The sequence below is a fragment of the Microplitis demolitor genome, chromosome 7, assembly GCF_026212275.2.
Source record: "Microplitis demolitor isolate Queensland-Clemson2020A chromosome 7, iyMicDemo2.1a, whole genome shotgun sequence".
NCBI lineage: Eukaryota > Metazoa > Arthropoda > Insecta > Hymenoptera > Braconidae > Microplitis > Microplitis demolitor.
The window spans coordinates 6,319,052-6,337,873 of record NC_068551.1 but is presented as its reverse complement, the minus strand read 5'-3'; the positions used below and the strand labels follow the sequence as shown (position 1 = coordinate 6,337,873).

Genomic DNA, 18,822 nt, shown 5'->3' with positions numbered 1-18,822 from the left:
TCTTTTATTCAATACTAGAATTATTCACTCAAGATAACTGAAAAATAAAGCTGCCATACTTTCATTAACTGCCAAAATTTTAAAACAAAAGACACTAATTAAATAGTAAACAAAAAATAATCAATTCTGTCACTTAATATATTTTTTATAAATATTGCCCATAAATAAAAAAGTTACAAGTCCATGATTCAATCTAGTTTTGTCCTTGCAAATTTTCAGAACTAAAATTTTTTCAAGTTCAAGAATTAATCTAGTTTTATCTATTCGTAACGCAATTGTTTTTTAAAAGAACAGATCAAAAGCAGCTTAAAATTTTTATAAATGGTCAATAACAGATTAACTAGTCTAAATAGAGTTTAATTATAGTCGTCCTGATGAAAGCTTGGAATTTTTTTCCTAACAATTCTTTCCCCCACCACCATCATAATAGAATGTGCGCATATGGAAAAGCCACCAAACCCAACATTTGAAGTGTGGGGAAAGAAACCGTGTTGGGAAAAAATCCCAAGCTTCCATCGGGATGACTATAGACTAGATCAAATTAAATTTTTCGGTCCGGATAGATCAAAAACCAATTAAAATTTTCAAATAAATTCAATAACAGACCAAATAATCCAAATACCATCGAGTTAGACTAAAATCAGATCAAATTTTTCGACCCGGGTAACATCTCGATGAGTTAGAAAATTTTAATCTTCATTTTTATCTATAATTTATAATATGCTAACACGAAAAGTTTAATTTAAATTTTTGAGCTGAAACTTTGTCTATTTGCTAAGGTCTCCCTGATAGCGAGATTTTCTGGTCACAAAGTTGCGATCAAATGCCAACTTTTGCCATCAACTTTTTGAGTCAGAAAGTTGGCGATCAGTTGCCAACTTATGAAAATGCCAATTTTTGCGGTCAACTTGGTGACAAGTTGCTCTAGTAGCCTAGGAAATCAGAGTTTCAGCTCGGAAATTGAAATGAAACTTTTGACATCTTGATGATATACAATATATATAAAAAATTGCAATTCAACTTTTTAGCTCTCATATACCTAAAATAACATGTCAATTTGACGTAAAATTAAAGCTGCTATTTTACATTAAGTTTATGTGTCATTTGTTTAATATCAATTTTTGAGTTAAATGTTGATTATCTAGAAAGTTATCTGATAGCCAAAGTTGGCAGCAAAAGTTTGTACTTCCATAAGTAGATGTCAACTTTCTGAGAAAAATGGTGGCAAAAGTTGTCAACAAGTTGTAGCAGTTGATTGTCGAGAACTATCGGGGAAAGTTGATGCCAACTTGTAGTCAACAGTTACAAAAGCTGAAAGTTGTCAACAACTTGTCGTCAAGTTGGTCGCAAACTGATCAGAAACTCTGGCTATCAGAAGCTGATCACTGAATATTCAAAATGGAAAATTTCTACTGTAGCATCCGTAGTTTCAGTTCTTTATAACTTAAAAAGTCAGATGCCGCTCTATACTTATTCTGACATTCCCTTTTGCTTAACATTCTTTTACTTACCCTAACACGCTGCATAACCCTAAAAAAACACGTTCTCAATCACTATCTCCATCAGTTACGCTTGGCACTTCACCAGTGATTAGTGAAAGTAATTAAATAGCACCAGGTGTGTCTCCATCATCACCTTTTACAATTCCAGTGCTAGTATACATCCTCCAATATGTCATCAAAATCGAAAAAAGATATGGAAGAAGTAACGGATAAAATTTCCGACATGTCAGTCGAGGATCCAGGTAAAAAATTATCTCACAAAGAAAAGAAAAAATTAAAAAAACAGCAGGAATATGAGAAAAATTTGGAGATGATGACCAAAGTCGGTGGTCAGGGTCACAGTGAACTAGATTCAAATTTCACCGTATCTCAAAGTGAAACACAAAACCGTGGCGCGCAATTATTAGAGCATGCTGTTGATATAAAAGTCGAAAACTTCAGTATTGCTGCTAAAGGAAAACAATTGTTTACTGATGCTACTCTATTGATAGCTCAGGGTAGACGTTATGGTCTCGTCGGTCCTAATGGGTATTTATTAAATTCACTAGCTCTATAATTTTTTTATGTACCTGAAGATCGGAACGTTTTTCGCGGAAAGAAATGAAAAGTAAAAAATCTACTCGGTATAGATTTCTGAAATGTTTCGCACGTCAGCCGAAAATTGCAGGCCGGTCCTAACTACCCCTTAAGTCACCGTAAGACTCAAATTACATAAATTATTTTCATTTTCGTTATGTGAAAAACGTTCTGATCTTCAGAGACATCATGTTTTCCAACTATTTCTATAAATATATTTTTATTTTAAATATCTAGACATGGAAAGACAACACTACTACGTCATATAGCAAATAGAGCATTCAATATACCACCAAATATCGATGTGCTCTATTGTGAACAAGAAGTTGTCGCTGATGACACACCAGCTGTTCAAGTTGTACTTAATGCTGATATTAAATGCAAAGAATTACAAAATGAATGTCAGAAATTAGAGCTACAAGCTGAATCTAATAGCGACGAAGCTATCCAAGCACGATTACAAGAGGTGATTTATTTATTCATCTATATCTATTTAATTTTACTAAAAAATTGACTTCGATGCGTACTCTAGATGATCAACATTTTAACTCAAAATTAATGTGAAACTTTTGACATCTCAATGACCTATAGGATATATAAAAAATTTTAGTTCAACTTTTTAGCTCTTTTATACGTAAAATTACATATAAACTTCAAATTTATATGTTATTTTACGTATAAAAGAGCTAAAAAGTTGAACTGAAATTTTTTATATATACTGTACAGCTTGGAGCATTAATGCCTGGTCTTTGGATCTGATCTAAAACATATTCTAATGTCCAGGCATTAATGCTCCAAGCTGTACGTCATCGAAATGTCAAAAGTTTCATTTAAATTTCTGAGCTAAAGCCTTGGTTTATCCTGGGAATCGACTTTCTCTTTTTTTACTCGGTCAAAATCATTCATCAGAATTTTCTCAAATTTTTTTACCCAATCAAAAAACAATTATGACTTTAAAAAAATGCTTTTTTTTTAATAAACTATAATTTGTTCAAAAATTGACTTATCAGGACATCTTTTTTTTCTCAAAATTGTCGTTACCAAATGTAGCTTTCAAAGAAAATTAGAAAAAAATTATTCAATTATTTTAAAAGAAATTTCCTATTAATATTAAGTACAAATTTTATATTACTAATAATTTGTTATTACCTCGCGAAGCGGGCGGGATATACTAGGTAATTTATAAATTATTATAAATAAATTAAATTATTTAAATGCTGATATTTATAAATTAAACAGGTTTACGAAGAACTTAAAGCGATAGGAGCTGATTCAGCAGAACCACGAGCTCGTAGAATTCTCGCAGGTCTTGGTTTTAGTCGTTCAATGCAAGACCGACCGACTAAAAATTTTTCCGGAGGATGGAGAATGCGTGTTTCTTTAGCACGAGCTCTATTTGTTGAGCCTACACTTCTACTACTTGACGAACCCACAAATCATTTAGATCTCAATGCCGTTATTTGGTTGGATAATTATCTACAAGGCTGGAAAAAAACTTTACTCATCGTATCTCACGACCAAAGTTTTTTGGACAACGTTTGTACGGACATAATTCACTTGGATCAGGAAAAATTATTTTACTACAAGGGTAATTACACGTTGTTCAAAAAAATGTACGAGACCAAGTGGAAGGAGTCTTTAAAGTTGTACGAGAAGCAGGAGAAACGTATAAAAGATTTGAAAGCTTCTGGACAGAGTAAGAAGCAAGCTGAGAAAAAACAGAAAGAAGCTCTGACTAGGAAACAAGAAAAAAATAGAACTAAAATGCAAAAACAGGAAGAAGATACCGGCCCGCAGGAGCTTTTACAAAAACCGCGGGAGTACATTGTCAAATTTAGTTTCCCTGATCCACCCCCACTTCAACCACCTATTTTGGGTCTTCATAGTAAGTTTCTTATTATTCTATAGTAAAATATCATACTGAAGTTAACAGACACTTAGAAATTTTTGGATTTCTTTTTTTGAACAAGCCAGTTACAAAAATAAAACTAAAAATATGCACATGTTTAAAATTTAAAAAACTAGGGTAAGAGCGCCAGTACCCAGCCCCTAACCAGCAGCCAGCCAGGCCTATATTTTAACATTGGCTCAAATATATATATATAGATATAATTTAACATGAGGTGGCTGACTACTGGTTTGGGGCTGGGTACTGATACTCTTACCCTATATGCAATTTTTTTTTTTTTATAATTTATCGCTTTTAAAATTCAAAAAATCATAAAACGTCATCCAACTTGAGTATCGTCAGTGAAATATTTATGATACTGAAGTTAGCCGACGTCTATAATTTTAGGATTTTTTTTCAAAACAATGAATTATAAAAAAAATATTTAAAAAAATTGCACTTACAGTTTTTTAAATTTTCTACATATGCATATTGTAATTTTTTTTTTTTTTAATAATAATTGATTTATTGAAAAAATAAATACAAAAATTGTTGATTGTCTGCCAATGTCAGGATCATAAATAGTTCTGTCATTTTTATTAATTAATTGATTCATTATTTGTTTTCCTTTAGATGTATCGTTTGGTTACGACAAAGATAAACTATTATTTAAAGATGTTGATTTTGGAATAGATTTAAATTCACGTGTCGCTATTGTTGGTCCCAATGGTGTCGGAAAGTCAACATTTTTAAAATTATTACTTGGCGAATTAACGCCACTACAAGGTGACCTTATTCGTAATCATCGACTGGTATGTTATAAATTTATTTCAATGTATAAAATAAAAAAAATAAAAAGAATACTTGAATAATAAATAATAATTTTCTGTAGCGTATCGGACGATTCGATCAACATTCAGGAGAGCATTTAACCGCGGAAGAAACACCATCAGAATATTTAATGCGCCTATTTAATTTGCCTTATGAGAAGGCTAGAAAACAACTAGGAACATTTGGATTGAGCTCACATGCGCATACAATCAAAATGAAAGATCTTTCGGGTGGACAGAAAGCACGTGTTGCATTAGCTGAGTTGTGTCTTAACGCTCCGGACGTTGTGATTCTTGATGAACCGACCAATAATCTTGATATTGAATCAATTGATGCCTTGGCACACGCGATAAACGGTTACAAAGGGGGTGTAATTATTGTGTCGCACGACGAGCGACTGATCCGTGACACCGAGTGTTGTCTTTATGTTATTGAGAACCAGAATATCTTTGAAGTCGACGGTGACTTTGATGACTACAGAAAAGAATTGCTCGAAAGTTTGGGTGAAATTATTAATAATCCTAGTATAGCAGCCAACGCTGCTGTCGCTCAATGACCCAACGTACAGCTTCCGACCTAGTCGTTTTTTAATTATTCCCGCGCATTGCTTTATTCAATAGAGTAATTACAGCTTTGTTGGATTTTTTTATATTTAAAAACTGACTTTATCATACAATTTTGTATCATTAAATATCCATTTAGAAAAATTTACAGTTTATTATATTTAATTACATTTGTAAAGATGTTTTGTGTCAATAAATTTAATAAAAGATGGCTTAATAAATAATTGTTTAAATATTTGAATTTTTTGTTTAAATGCTTTTTAGCAGTCAATTATATCCTGATATATTTATTATTAGTCATTGACGTTAATCAATTGCTAAATAAATATCGTTTAGAATATGATACTGAAGTGAGCCAACATCTTATAATTTTTTGATTTTTTTTCAAAACGATAAATCATAAAAAAAAAAAAAATTTTAAGAATTGCATCTAGAGCTTTATTGAATTTCTACATGTGCATTTTTTTTATATAATTAGTTTGTTGAAAAAAAATCCTAAAACTGTTAATTGTTTTCTAACTTCATGTGCCTGAAGGTCAGAACTTTTTTCGCGTTTTGAAAATAAAAAAATTTATGTAATTTTACTGCTTAAGGGGTAAGAGGGGGTGTAATTTTCGGCTGACATACCAGCATTTATGCGAAACATTTCAGAAATCTAGATCCAATAGATTTTATACTTTTCATTTTGTTTTGTTATTTTCGTTCCGATCCTCAGGTATAATCTAACTTCAGGATCATCTCAGAATAGATTTCTTTTACTCGATAATTATTTTTTCAAATTAATTTTATGTTTTGCATAATTAAAATTCCTTAGAAATTATAAAAAAAATTCATATTCATTTTCCCGGCTTCAGATAAATCAGCAAATAATTCAACTCAAATTGAACAATAATTTTTTTTATCATACAGTAATTCTTGAGGCAGGTAAATATACCAATAATTATCGAGAAGTCAACTTCTACTATCAATAAATATTTATTTCTGAGAAAAAGTACTCAGACATGATCAGGTATAAGTTAATAGATGTATGAAGTTGGACATTTGCGTTTTTGATCAGAACTGAGTAATTATACATGATCATATTTAAATTTTTTTTCTGGAAATTATATCGGGAATTCATTACTCTCAGTATACAATACATTTTTGAATGCTGACAATAAATTTGAAATTTTAATATTTCGATCCGGCATTGATATTAAAACCAAGAATAAATACGAGTGTGAATGTAGCAGACATCAGACCAATTTAAAATGATAAATAAATTGAGTAAATAATTGATGAAATAGAATTTTTTAAAAATGCACTTATTAATTTTTTTAATTTTTACATGTGCATTTTTTTTAAATTTTTTTTAAATCAATATCTCGATTAGTGGTCAACTATCAACAATCGATACTCTACTGACAGCCAATAAAATAGACAGTTTAAAAAATTAAAAATTAAAGCCCGCAGCGCCACATTCAAACGAAATATTTGTCGCTACTGTCTTGTTATTTAATTTATTTGAGCTCTCCATCCTCTATCTTTATTACACTGGGGGTTTTCACTTGGTGCAGTTCAATGCTGCCAAAAAGGGCAGACTGCTACACCAGAAACATATTTTATTAATATTAAAATGTGTGTAATTTGTTAAATAATAATAATTATCAACATAGACACTAATAATAAAAAAAATTTTCATAAATAAACAGTGCGCGTATATTTAAATTTAAATTTTAAAAATATTTAAAATATTCAGCAATTAAACAAAGAAAAAAAAACATATTATTATAATGTCTAGTACACTAGAGAATAAAATATTAAATTTACAAGAACGTTTGCGAGCTGAAACAGAATCTCGGGATCGTGATCGACGAGTCAATAGCGATGTGCCACCAGGTTCAGGAATCCAACCCTCGTCCTCAGCACCAACATCTTCATCAGTTGTCCGAAGACCACGACAACGTATATATTATCTATATACTTTATTACTATTTTTATTTCCTCATACATATCCACATATTACATCTATATCTACATCTATATCTATATATACATCTATATATATTATTTATTTTATTTTAATCTATTTATTGATACTATATACAGTAATAGTTGATAAATATTTTGATTAATACTGGGAACAGGTTATGTTGATTATCCTTGTCTTGTTATTTATATGACAACTTATTGCATACATTCTACGCGGAAATTTTTCACGTAATACTTTAATACCTTATTTTATACTTAATCTTTTATTTAAACGTTTTTTTTATTATCGACATTCTGTTAACTTTCTATTTAAATTTCTTACCTTATTTATTCTTCTGGAATTTAATCCCTTTTCCGTAGAATAGCTATAGATTTTTATCTAATTATTTATCTAGTCAGTAAATTTGTATTTAAAAATAATCCTGAAATTTACAGACAATCAACAATTCCCGGATTTTTTTTTTTCAACAAATTTATGACAAAAAAAAAACTAAAAATATGCACTTTTAGGAAATTTTAAAAACTACAGGTGCAATTTTTTAAATTATTTTTTTTTTTATCATTTATCATTTTTAAAAATAATTAGACTTCTCTAACTTCAATGTCATATTTAAATTTCATTTTCTTATATTTATTACATTTATTTGCAATTGATAAAAAATTGTTTTTTAATAAAAATATAGTTGGAGATATGGGAACACCAACACGGTCAAGAAAACAATTGGATTTGCCGATACAAATGGTACCACCAAAGACATGTGACAGCGAAGTTGACTCAAAGTTGCAGGAGATAATGAAAATGAATGGTATACTTACGATAAATGGACTTAAATATCAAACAGAAATGAAAGATTTGGAGCATTTGGGTGAACTGGGTAATGGTACGTGTGGGCATGTTGTTAAAATGAAACATAAACCTAGTGGTGTTGTTATTGCGGTTAAACAAATGCGGCGATCTGGTAATACTGAGGAAAATAAACGTATTATTATGGATCTTGATGTAGTACTCAAGTCGCACGACTGCCCTTACATTGTACAGTGTCTAGGATGTTTTATTACTGAATCAGATGTATGGATATGTATGGAGTTGATGGCAACTTGTCTTGATAAATTGTTGAAAAAATGTAGACAACCGATACCAGAAGATTTTTTAGGCAAAGTTACTGTTGCAGTAAGTTTATTTATTTTTTTTATTTTTTAAAGAAAATTTCAATAAGGGAAGAAACCCAGTACCCAATCAGGGAACTAGTACCCGATCGCTCATGTATTTTTATATCCATATTTACTAAATTTTACTAAATATATATAAACGAATAGAAATACAGGGAGCGATCGGGTACATATACCTGAAGATCGGAACGTTTTTCTCAGAAATGAAAAGTAAAAAATCTACTGAATTTAGATTTTCCAAATCTAAGTCAACTTTAAGTAGTCGAATTACAAATATTTTTTTCATTTTCATTGCGCGAAAAACGTTCCGATCTTTAAGAACATTCGGGTACTAGGTCTCTTACCTGATATATATAGTAAGATGTATCTTTTTGATCGGTTATAATTATGTACCTGAAGATCGGAACGTTTTTCCCGGAACGAAATGAAAAGTAAAAAAATCTACTAGATCTAGATTTCTGAAATGTTTCGCACGTTAGCCGAAAATTACAGGCTACTCCTAATCACCCCTTAAGTCACCTTTAAAGTAAAATTACACAAATTTTTTTCATTGTCGTTTCGCGAAAAACGTTCCAATCTTCAGGTACATTTATAATTGTTTTTAATTAACTGGCAGACCCGATCCCTTTAAAATATTTTTATTTGTTTGGTGATGTTTTGTGGGTCCAATACTCACATCTTCAGACCATAGCCACAATATAATTATAAACATTTAAAAAATTTACTTAAAAATTAATAATTGTTTTCATAAATTAGATACTGTTAACGTTATTTGTAATTGCATTTATTGAATCGAGAAAAAATGTTTATTGAGTTTTATATTTTGTTAATTATGTCATTGTAATTAATAAGTTTTTAATATTCTTATTAATTTTCATCAAATTTTTTTTGTGTTTAAACATATATTTGACAATTTTTTAATAGTTTCATTCATCTAAAAAATTTTTTGATTTAATATTTTTATTATTAATTTATATAAAATTCTAAACATTTTCCGGGTAAAAAGGTGTTTTTAAAAAGTATATTTTAACATTTTTTACTTCTTCATTACAAGTCAAAAAGAAAAAAAATTTAAGCTTTTTTACAAAATGTCATTCTGATGATTTCCGCTGTTTTTGTTTTATTATAATTTTTCATAATTTTTTGTAAAAAAGTAATGGATGATAAAATAAATTTTTTGAAAACATCAACTAAAAGTTTTCGATAAAATTAAAAAAAACATGTAAATAAAATTTTTTAAAAGTTCAACTAAAAGTTCACGGGATATTTAAGTTTTGACTTAATCAACTCATTAATTAAGTTGTATATTGTTTTTTTTTTTTTTTCTGTTTTTTTTTTTAATAGACTGTTAAAGCATTGTCGTACCTGAAAGAATCACATGGAGTTATTCATAGAGATGTTAAGCCTAGTAATATTCTACTTGATGAAACGGGTGGTGTTAAATTATGCGATTTTGGTATTTCTGGACGTTTAGTTGACAGTAAAGCTAAAACTAGAAGTGCAGGATGTGCTGCATATATGGCGGTAACTATTTTATCATTTCATTAATAAATTATAATTATTTTATAAAATTTATGTGACGTCAATTGACGTTTAATGACGTCAATCAAAAGTTGAATCAATTAAAAATAGATTATTGATAAGTTAATGATACTGTTTTACTAATTTCCATTAACTTTAACTAATAATCTATTAGTAATTAATAAATACTAGTTTAGATTAGATAAAGAAAATTATTAAGAAGAATTTATTGATTTCAATTAATGAGTTTAATTGATAGAATATTAATTAGTCTAGAGATAAAAATAAGATTTATTTTAATAAATTGATAATAATATAATTTTTAGCCGGAAAGAATAGACCCACCGGATCCAACGAAACCGGACTATGATATAAGAGCAGATGTTTGGAGTCTGGGTATAACACTAGTGGAATTAGCTACTGGAGTTTTTCCGTATCGAGATTGCAAGACTGATTTTGAAGTAATTTATCTAAAATTTATTAATTATTCATATTGAGCGCTTTTTTTTATATATATATCAAATTCAAAAATTTTTAATTCCTGAGTCTTTTAAATAATGGTTTGTTGCTGATAGGGATTGTAAATAATGCATTATTTTTTTTAATGCATTAGCGTTTTCGTTAGCTATTAAATTTAATTTTTTAATTAGTGAAAAATTCCGTTAACCATTAAATTTAATTTTTTTAATGGCAAAAATTTTAATTGCCCATTAGATTTATTTTTTTAATGGAAACGATTTACATTGAGGAATAAATAAATAATGGTTAATGTAAAATTTTTCCATTAAAAATTTTACAACCCTGGTTGCTGTGCGATAATTAGATTAAATTTTATCATCATTTTGAATTAAATATTTAATATTCATTGCTCGTACTCATTTACAGTAAACTTTTCTCGTAAATTTAAATACTTGGAAACTTAGTTTGAGTTTACAAATATTTTAAGTTTTTCAACTTAGAATTTGTAATAAAAATTATTATTATTATTATTATTATTATTTTATTTTAAGTTAGAAAAATAATCTTTCTCTTTCAATTTACACTAAGTAAAAAAATTTTTAACAAGAAGACGAAATTTTTGAATTTAACAACTTACTTCATTGATTATCAATAAAAATTTTTCTATATCAAGAATCTGTCATTTTAAAAAATTCTTTTCGATTTAAAATCATTGTGATCAAAATAAATATTAACTTTCGCTTAATAATAATAATAATAATAATAATAATAATAATAACAATAATAATAACGAGCCACCTGCAGTCACTACGTGACCGCTCGAGTATTATTAATACAAAATTTATTGAATATGATTTGAATTTAACTGTTTATTGAAATCCATACTCTAGAATCTTTTGTTTATTTCTGTTATCATTAAAACTTAATGAGCTTAATCTCATCATTGACTCGCAAACTGACTGATTTCAATGATTGTATAATCATGGGATTCTTAAAAAAAAATCTACGCATGGTCAAATTTTTTGTTATTAGTCATCTAATATATATTTTTTTTCACTGATATCAAATTAAATCTATTTAATTTCTAATCATAGAACACATGACATATTCATTTATTTCAAGAAAATAAATACCATTGTCTTTTTTCCCGCGTAATTTAAATGTTATTCGAATGATATAAATAAGTTGATTTATTTCGATACTTAGCAATAAAAAAGAATTTAAACTATAAAAAGGCACAAATTCAAGTCTAAACCTTTCTAACGATACCAAATTTAATAACATTAACTATTTCTATCATACAGATATGCCGGGAACAAAATTTTCCTTATTCTCTTAATAATTTAGATAATCTTTTTTTTTTTTCAATAGAACATCAAATTTTCAAAAACAAATTATTTAATTAAAAAAATATTTATATTTTTGTTTAATGGATTAAAGTAAAAAAAAAAAACAAAATTAATTTTCTGTAAATTTAAAAATAATTTATTAAAATAATGAATAAATTATAATTATAAAATTTTATATAACAGGTTTTGAGTAGGGTGGTACAAGAAGATCCACCAGCTCTTCCTTCAGGCACTCATTTTTCAAAAGAATTTCGTTCTTTTGTCACATGCTGCCTAACTAAAAATTACAAACAACGGCCTAAATATAATAAACTTATAGAACATTCATTTATTAAAAAATACGACAGTCAAGAAAATAATGCTAATCCATCGTTGCCTACGTCTGGATGCCAATGGCTTGGTAGAGTTATGAAACAACTCGAACCTAGGTGAGTTTGCTCTAAACAAAAAAATTATGTATTTAATATTTTATTTTTAATCTTTCATTAATTTATAAATATTTCTCTGAACGATCTAGAATTTTTTTTTTATATCATTGTATAGAATGATCTTTAAATATTTTTATTACGATGTAGATACGAGAATGTTTTTTATAATTATTTATTTATATTTTTTCTTTTTCGACTTTTTTTCTAGTGAGGAATCGAATATAGTTAGAAATTTAAAACGGCATGAGATTCCCGACTAATAAAATAATGTTTGGTTTGGTATTTTATTTTTTACAATAACCAGGTATCCTGATTTATTTAAAATACATCCACGAGTAATTAAATATTTTTCATTTATACAATTTTTTTTTTATATTGTTTATTCATACATTGTTTTATATTTTATTTAAATTAATTCTTTATTGCTGTAAAAAAAAAGAAAAAAATGTTCCGTTATCTTTACGATTTAAAAAAAAATAATTTCATAATTCAGTGTTTAAAATAAGTCATTTTATTTAAATAATTTGATCATAAAAATTTTTATCTAGAAAATTATTTAAATTTAAATTATATTTGTTATCAAGATTGAATTTTGTTTCCATCCGTACATCTCTTGTACTCTAAATTATTATAATTAATATTCAATTTAAAAAATTTTATAATTACTCTGATGGTGCAGATTATAATATATTAATAACCGTAACTTATCGAATTATTTAAATAAAACGACTTATTTAAATAATATCAGACAAAATTTTTGTATATCACATTGCAAAGATTGCTGTATCAAGAATTTTACATTAAAAATTATAAAAAAAAACATGAAAACCGGGTGTTGAATAAAATAACATAATTATTAAATATAAAATTGTCTTTTTTTTTTAAGAATAAAATAAAAACCGTTTGAAATCGTAAATAAAATCGTTTAATTCAATTTAAACGTTTGCGTGCGTGTTAAATTGTGTTGCAGCGTTGAGCTTGAGGGAGGCAGCGCAGCGTAGCATCTTCGCTTCCTCACCTCCACTCTCACCACATAAATACACTCTCCAACACATTACATCCTTACTGATTAAAAATATATATATATGACAGGGTGGCCACAAATCGGGAATTATAAGAGAATTTAATGCAACTGGGAAATATGGAAATGTCAGGGGATTTTGTAAAGTATCCGGGAATTTAATTGCCGCAGTTCAAAATTTAAAATTTTTTCAATAATACACTAGTCACAAAAATTAAGGGATATTGCAAAACTTTCAAATTTTCAAGTGGTTTTCAACAGGTTGTAACTCAAAGGAAAATTGTCGTACAACAAAAACAAAAAAGACAAATTGTAACTTCAAGTGTCTAGTTTTCAGATTTTGAAATTTTTTATTATGAGCGGTTCCGGAGTAATCCTAAGAAAACCAGTGAAAAAAGAATTTCAAAATTTTTGGTCGTCTTAAAAACAATCTATGGGCTTCAATAAATTTTTTCCGATAGTTATGATTGATTTTTAATTACTCTGGAACTATGCATAATGAAAAAATTTCACGACCAGATCAAAAAACTAAACACGGAGCTACAATTTGATTTTATTGTTTTTGTTGTATGACCTTTTTCCCTCGCGTTACAACCTGTTGAAAATCACTTGAAAATTTTGAATTTTTTTAATCTCCCTTAATTTTTGTGACTAGTGTATTTTGAATTTATTTTAATTATAAAATTTCTTGTTAAACATATTAACTTTTATATTTTTAACATCGAATAATAAGAAGTAGGCCTTATCAATTTATTTTATTGAAATTTTTTTTATTTTCTCGCATAATTTAATTATCAGATTTAATTATAAACAATGAAAATATAATCAAAACTTTAAAAATCTTAATGACACAAATAAAATTTCTGAATCAGGGAAAAGGGCGAAAAATTTTACTGGAAAATCGGGATATATTATTTCTTTGTGGCCACCCTTTAGTAATAATAATAAACCCAAAAATCACAAAAAAATATCCGCAACCTTTGAACATATCCACAAAAAAAAATATTTAAATAAAATTTTAAAATACCAGAAAATATATGCAATCTGTCCAATTTTCATTTCGAGTTGTTTGGTTTGTGCACGTGCCTGTTACACATCCCACCCTTCAACCCCCACTCATGGTAAGCAATCTTTTTTTATTTATTACAAAGTATTCGTTGTTTATTTATTTATATATTTTTTTTAATGTGTTGTCTTACTGCGTGTTCGCGATGTGATATTTTTTGCTTGTCAATTTTTTTTTTTTATCAATCGCTATCAATTTTCCCTTTATCTTCCTATCTCTTTCTCTTTCATTATCTTTACTCTTATCAAAATTTAAATTATTTTTGAATTTCGTAAAATTAAAATTTTTAAATTTAATTTTAATTTTATTTCCAATTTCAAATTAAAATTTTAGTACAGAAATATTCAAAAATAATTTTGCTTTACGTATTTATACTTGAAGACTATCAAAAATTTATTGATGATTTAAAATAATTATTATATTTATGTACTTTATGCATTTGCATTAATATAAATTTCTTTATATGCATGAAATTTATTATTAACATCATAACTTATCCATTAATTCTAAAATGAAAAAAAAAAAGCACAGGATTTCTGCAGGATTTCACACTGGCGTTCACGTGGATTCTTCTTATCTATAATTATTTTATTCGTTCATTGTCAATCATTTTTTTTTTCTCAAGTCAAAATTGATTTTTAAAATTTATATTATTTAAATTAAATATTTTTCTGCAATTAAAATATTAAAAATCAATTTGCGGGCTTTTATCATAAAGGAAGTTACCGACGTCTAATAATTATTGGATTTTATTTTAAATGATAAATTATCAAAAATTAAATATTTGAAAAAATTGCACCTATAGTTTTTTAAATTTCCTACATGTGCATTTTTTTTACTTTTTTTTTTTTTTTGTAATTGATTTGAAAAATAAATCCAAAAATTGTTAATCGTCTACAAACTTCATAATCATATTAAAAATACTTGATATAAAAAATAAATATAAAAATATTTATAATAAAATGATTTAATTTCAGATTGGGGGAAAATGATACTCAGCAACGAGTAACAGGACACATTTCTCTTAAGCAAACAGCAAATTTGCGTAACAATCAATCCGAGAAACAAAATCATTTAAAAAATAATCCAACAACAGGAACAGTAACCAAAGAGCCGCTAAATCCAAATAGTACATTTTCATCATTTTATCATCGGCTAACGAGTGCTGAAAATGGAATATCAACATATGTACCATACAGTCCATACACATGGAGACGTAAAGAAATAACGAGGCCTTTCTCACCACCAACGAATAAAACTAATGAACAAGATTCTGTTACAACAAGTACATTGACAACGACTGCGATTGGAGTTACAACGGCAACAAGATCTTATTCACCTTATCGTCAATACATTGAACAAAATCGTAGATCAACAAATGGCTCGAGTGTGTGTAAAGTAGATATTAATTCATTGGATAAGTCTTCTTATCATAATAACAGATTCGAGGAACGTGATAGCAGTACAGATCGATGGCAAAGTGTCTCGCGGTCTCTCAGTCCCTTTGCACGTGACTACTCACCATGGAGACGAGAGAATGTTGATCCCCCGGGTGTCATTCAGCCTATTACTGAACCTAATAAATATTCGCCTTTCGTACAGCAAAGGCTGGGACAATATTCTACACCCACACAAACACCGCCATCCTCTTTGCAAACTCATCCGCCTTCTTATGAAATTTATGGTAGCCCTATGATAAGTCGTAAAAGGTAATTTATTTATTAATATATAGATATATACATAATATGGTGTACAGGAAAACATCTACTATTTTCTTTGCTGTTGAAAGACCTGTAGTACACTGAAAAAAAATTTTGAGCTCTGAAAGTTTATTTTTTAATAGCGATCATCACATTTTTAAATTTTCTACTTGTTTAGCATTAGAAATAATTCTCCATTAAACTTTTTTTTATGTATTATTGTGTCAAAATAATTTTTTAAGATTTTGTGTATAGCAATTTTGTAGAAAATTTAACGATATATAAAAAAAAGTGTGAAGTTCAAAGCTGTTCTGACATGATAATGTATCAAAATTATTTTCTGTTAAATAAGTGAAAAATTTAAAAATGCGATGAATATTTTGAAAATATCAATACGAAAAATTCAAGTTTTAAAGAAATTTTTTTTTTTTTTTTTCAACCCGCTACAAATATCTCAATAGTAAAAAAATAGAGTAAGGTACAAGACCTAGTACCTGATCAGAGAACTAGAACCCGATCAGGAAACTAGTTACTCGACCAGGGAACTAGTGTCCGATCACTCCATGTATTTGTATATCTATATTTAGTTAAATTTAGTAAATATAGATATGCAAATTAGGGTGTTTCAAAAAATAAGAATTTTTTTTTTCTCCTTGGAAACAGGTTCAAAAGTTTCATTTAGATATAAAAAGACGCCTGTGAAAATTAGAGCTAGAAAAATTTTTTTTTGCGTCTTCTGATTTTTATAACTAGCTAACGATGCATCATAGGAATAATCAGCAGCCTTATTATTGCAGGGAATTGAATGCTCTACAAAAAAAGTATCTTATAGATTTTCGATAAATTCATTTGTTCAAAAGTTATTTGAAGTTAAAGTCGAATTTATATTAAATTTTGAGATCTTTTTACTTTTCCGGCGAAACTATTAGACTTATCACAAAATATCATGGGACCTTTTTTGTAGACATTTTTATTTCCTACAAATTATTATCTATATGATTTTTTCGAATTCCGCATTGTTTTCTGGTTTTTTTCATATCAATGTCAAGATCATAAAAAAAAACCGTTTTCTGATCGATTTTAAGAGTTTGACATTAAAATAAAAATAACTAGAAAACAATGAGGAATTCGAAATAATTTTATTAATAATAATTTGTAGCTAGTTTTATACAAACCAGAAGACGCAAAAATTTTTTTCCATTTTATTCTTATGGAAAATATAAAAAGTGCAATGCGGGACCTCTTAATGTTAATGTTAAAAGCTCTAATTTTCACAGGCGTCTTTTTATATCTGAATGAAACTTTTAAACCTGTTTCCGAGAAGAAAAAAAAAATTTATTATTTTTTGAAAAACCCTAAAGCAAATACATGAATAATTGGGTACTAGTTTTCTTCTCCCCGGTACTGGGTCTCTTACCTTAATTGATTTCTATACACGCTCTAATGTATATAATTTATTTTACTGAACAATAAACGAATAAATAAATAAAATAATTATTTTAGATTTCCTTCAGAACCACCAGTATCAGGTTCACACGGTTCAACAAGTCCTCAGTTATTAATTTCACGATTTGCTCACCAATTAAAGCAAGAACCTCTACCTAAAATAGCTCCAGTTGAGGTGACAAATCCTAAAGAATCTGCTAAAAAACGATTCGCTTCTTATGTTAGACTAAGACTAGGTGGTGAACGTGCACCTTCACCAGAACCACCACCACGATTTAGTCGCGGTGAATCACCTCTCGCTATACGAAGAAATTTAATTGACCAGCCTTCGCCATCATTTTCTCGAAGGTACCAAATAAATTTTTATTTAATAACTATTGATGTATTTTAACTCTTCTTTTTTTAATTAAAAAAATGTTATTTCAGATATATATCACCGTCACCACCTCAGCCACCACCAAGAAGACTATCTGAAAGTAATTCAGTACCTGGCAGTCCTCAGCACGTACGTGCACGACTTCATTACACACCAGAACCACAAAGAAGGCCTCCGCTTCCATAACCCACCGTTATTTTTGCCTCATAATAAATTTAAATCCACACTAGTGCCATACAATTATCTTATACTCAAGACTATTCTGATAAATTGCTTAATTTATTATTGATTATTCAATAATTGTCTATTTTTATTTTATTAAATAGTCTCGAGTAAAATAATTTTTATATGCGGTACAAAATCTAATAAAACACGCGATCCCTAGCTCGTCACATTATTAAGTAATGATAATTAATATTAAATTAATTAAAGCACTAAGTACGAAACGTCTGTGTAATTAGAGAATTTTACACATGTTTACAATGAATCAGTGACGTTGATTAGTTAATGAGTTTTAATAATTGCAATTTCGTAGTCTCGAGTCACGAAATTTATGTTTGTTCGTGTATATTAATTTATTTATAATAATATGGGATACTCCATATCAAATTGAACGATTTTGTGCCTTTAGATTTTTTATTTGTCTAAAAATTAATTATTGTAACCCAGTAAAAAAAAATTTTTAATATATTTTACTGAGAAAAATAAAATAAATTTTAAGACAAATCAAAACTTAAAGGTACAGAACTAAAATTTTCTATGGGATATCCCATATATATATATATATATATTATATATTTATATATATGTAAACAAAAGAGAGAAATTATATATATTAAAATTTTTCAATGCCTCTTGTATCGCCTATTTGTATTTAAATCAGTAACGATGTGCTCAACTTTTTATATCGCTTGTCAAAAAAAGAAAAAAAAAAAAAATTTTAATAATTCGAATA

At 27.8% G+C, this 18,822-nt stretch overlaps 2 protein-coding genes across 2 annotated transcripts; both read left to right on the top strand.

Annotated features, from left to right (window-relative positions):
- The first annotated feature begins 1,487 nt into the window (after nt 1-1,487).
- LOC103573419 (ATP-binding cassette sub-family F member 1) lies at nt 1,488-5,597 on the top strand. The gene is made up of 5 exons (XM_053740422.1): nt 1,488-2,030; nt 2,316-2,544; nt 3,318-3,963; nt 4,600-4,778; nt 4,859-5,597. The coding sequence occupies exons 1-5, from the start codon at nt 1,672-1,674 to the stop codon at nt 5,351-5,353; spliced, it is 1,908 nt and encodes a 635-aa protein (XP_053596397.1). The 5' UTR covers nt 1,488-1,671; the 3' UTR covers nt 5,354-5,597.
- Nucleotides 5,598-6,889: 1,292 nt separating this feature from the next.
- LOC103573420 (dual specificity mitogen-activated protein kinase kinase hemipterous) lies at nt 6,890-18,523 on the top strand. Its single transcript, XM_008552501.3, has 8 exons — nt 6,890-7,304; nt 8,015-8,502; nt 9,846-10,025; nt 10,349-10,483; nt 12,014-12,258; nt 15,323-16,054; nt 17,549-17,839; nt 17,918-18,523. Exons 1-8 carry the CDS (start codon nt 7,133-7,135, stop codon nt 18,051-18,053), a joined length of 2,379 nt encoding a protein of 792 aa, XP_008550723.1. The 5' UTR covers nt 6,890-7,132; the 3' UTR covers nt 18,054-18,523.
- Nucleotides 18,524-18,822: the final 299 nt, after the last annotated feature.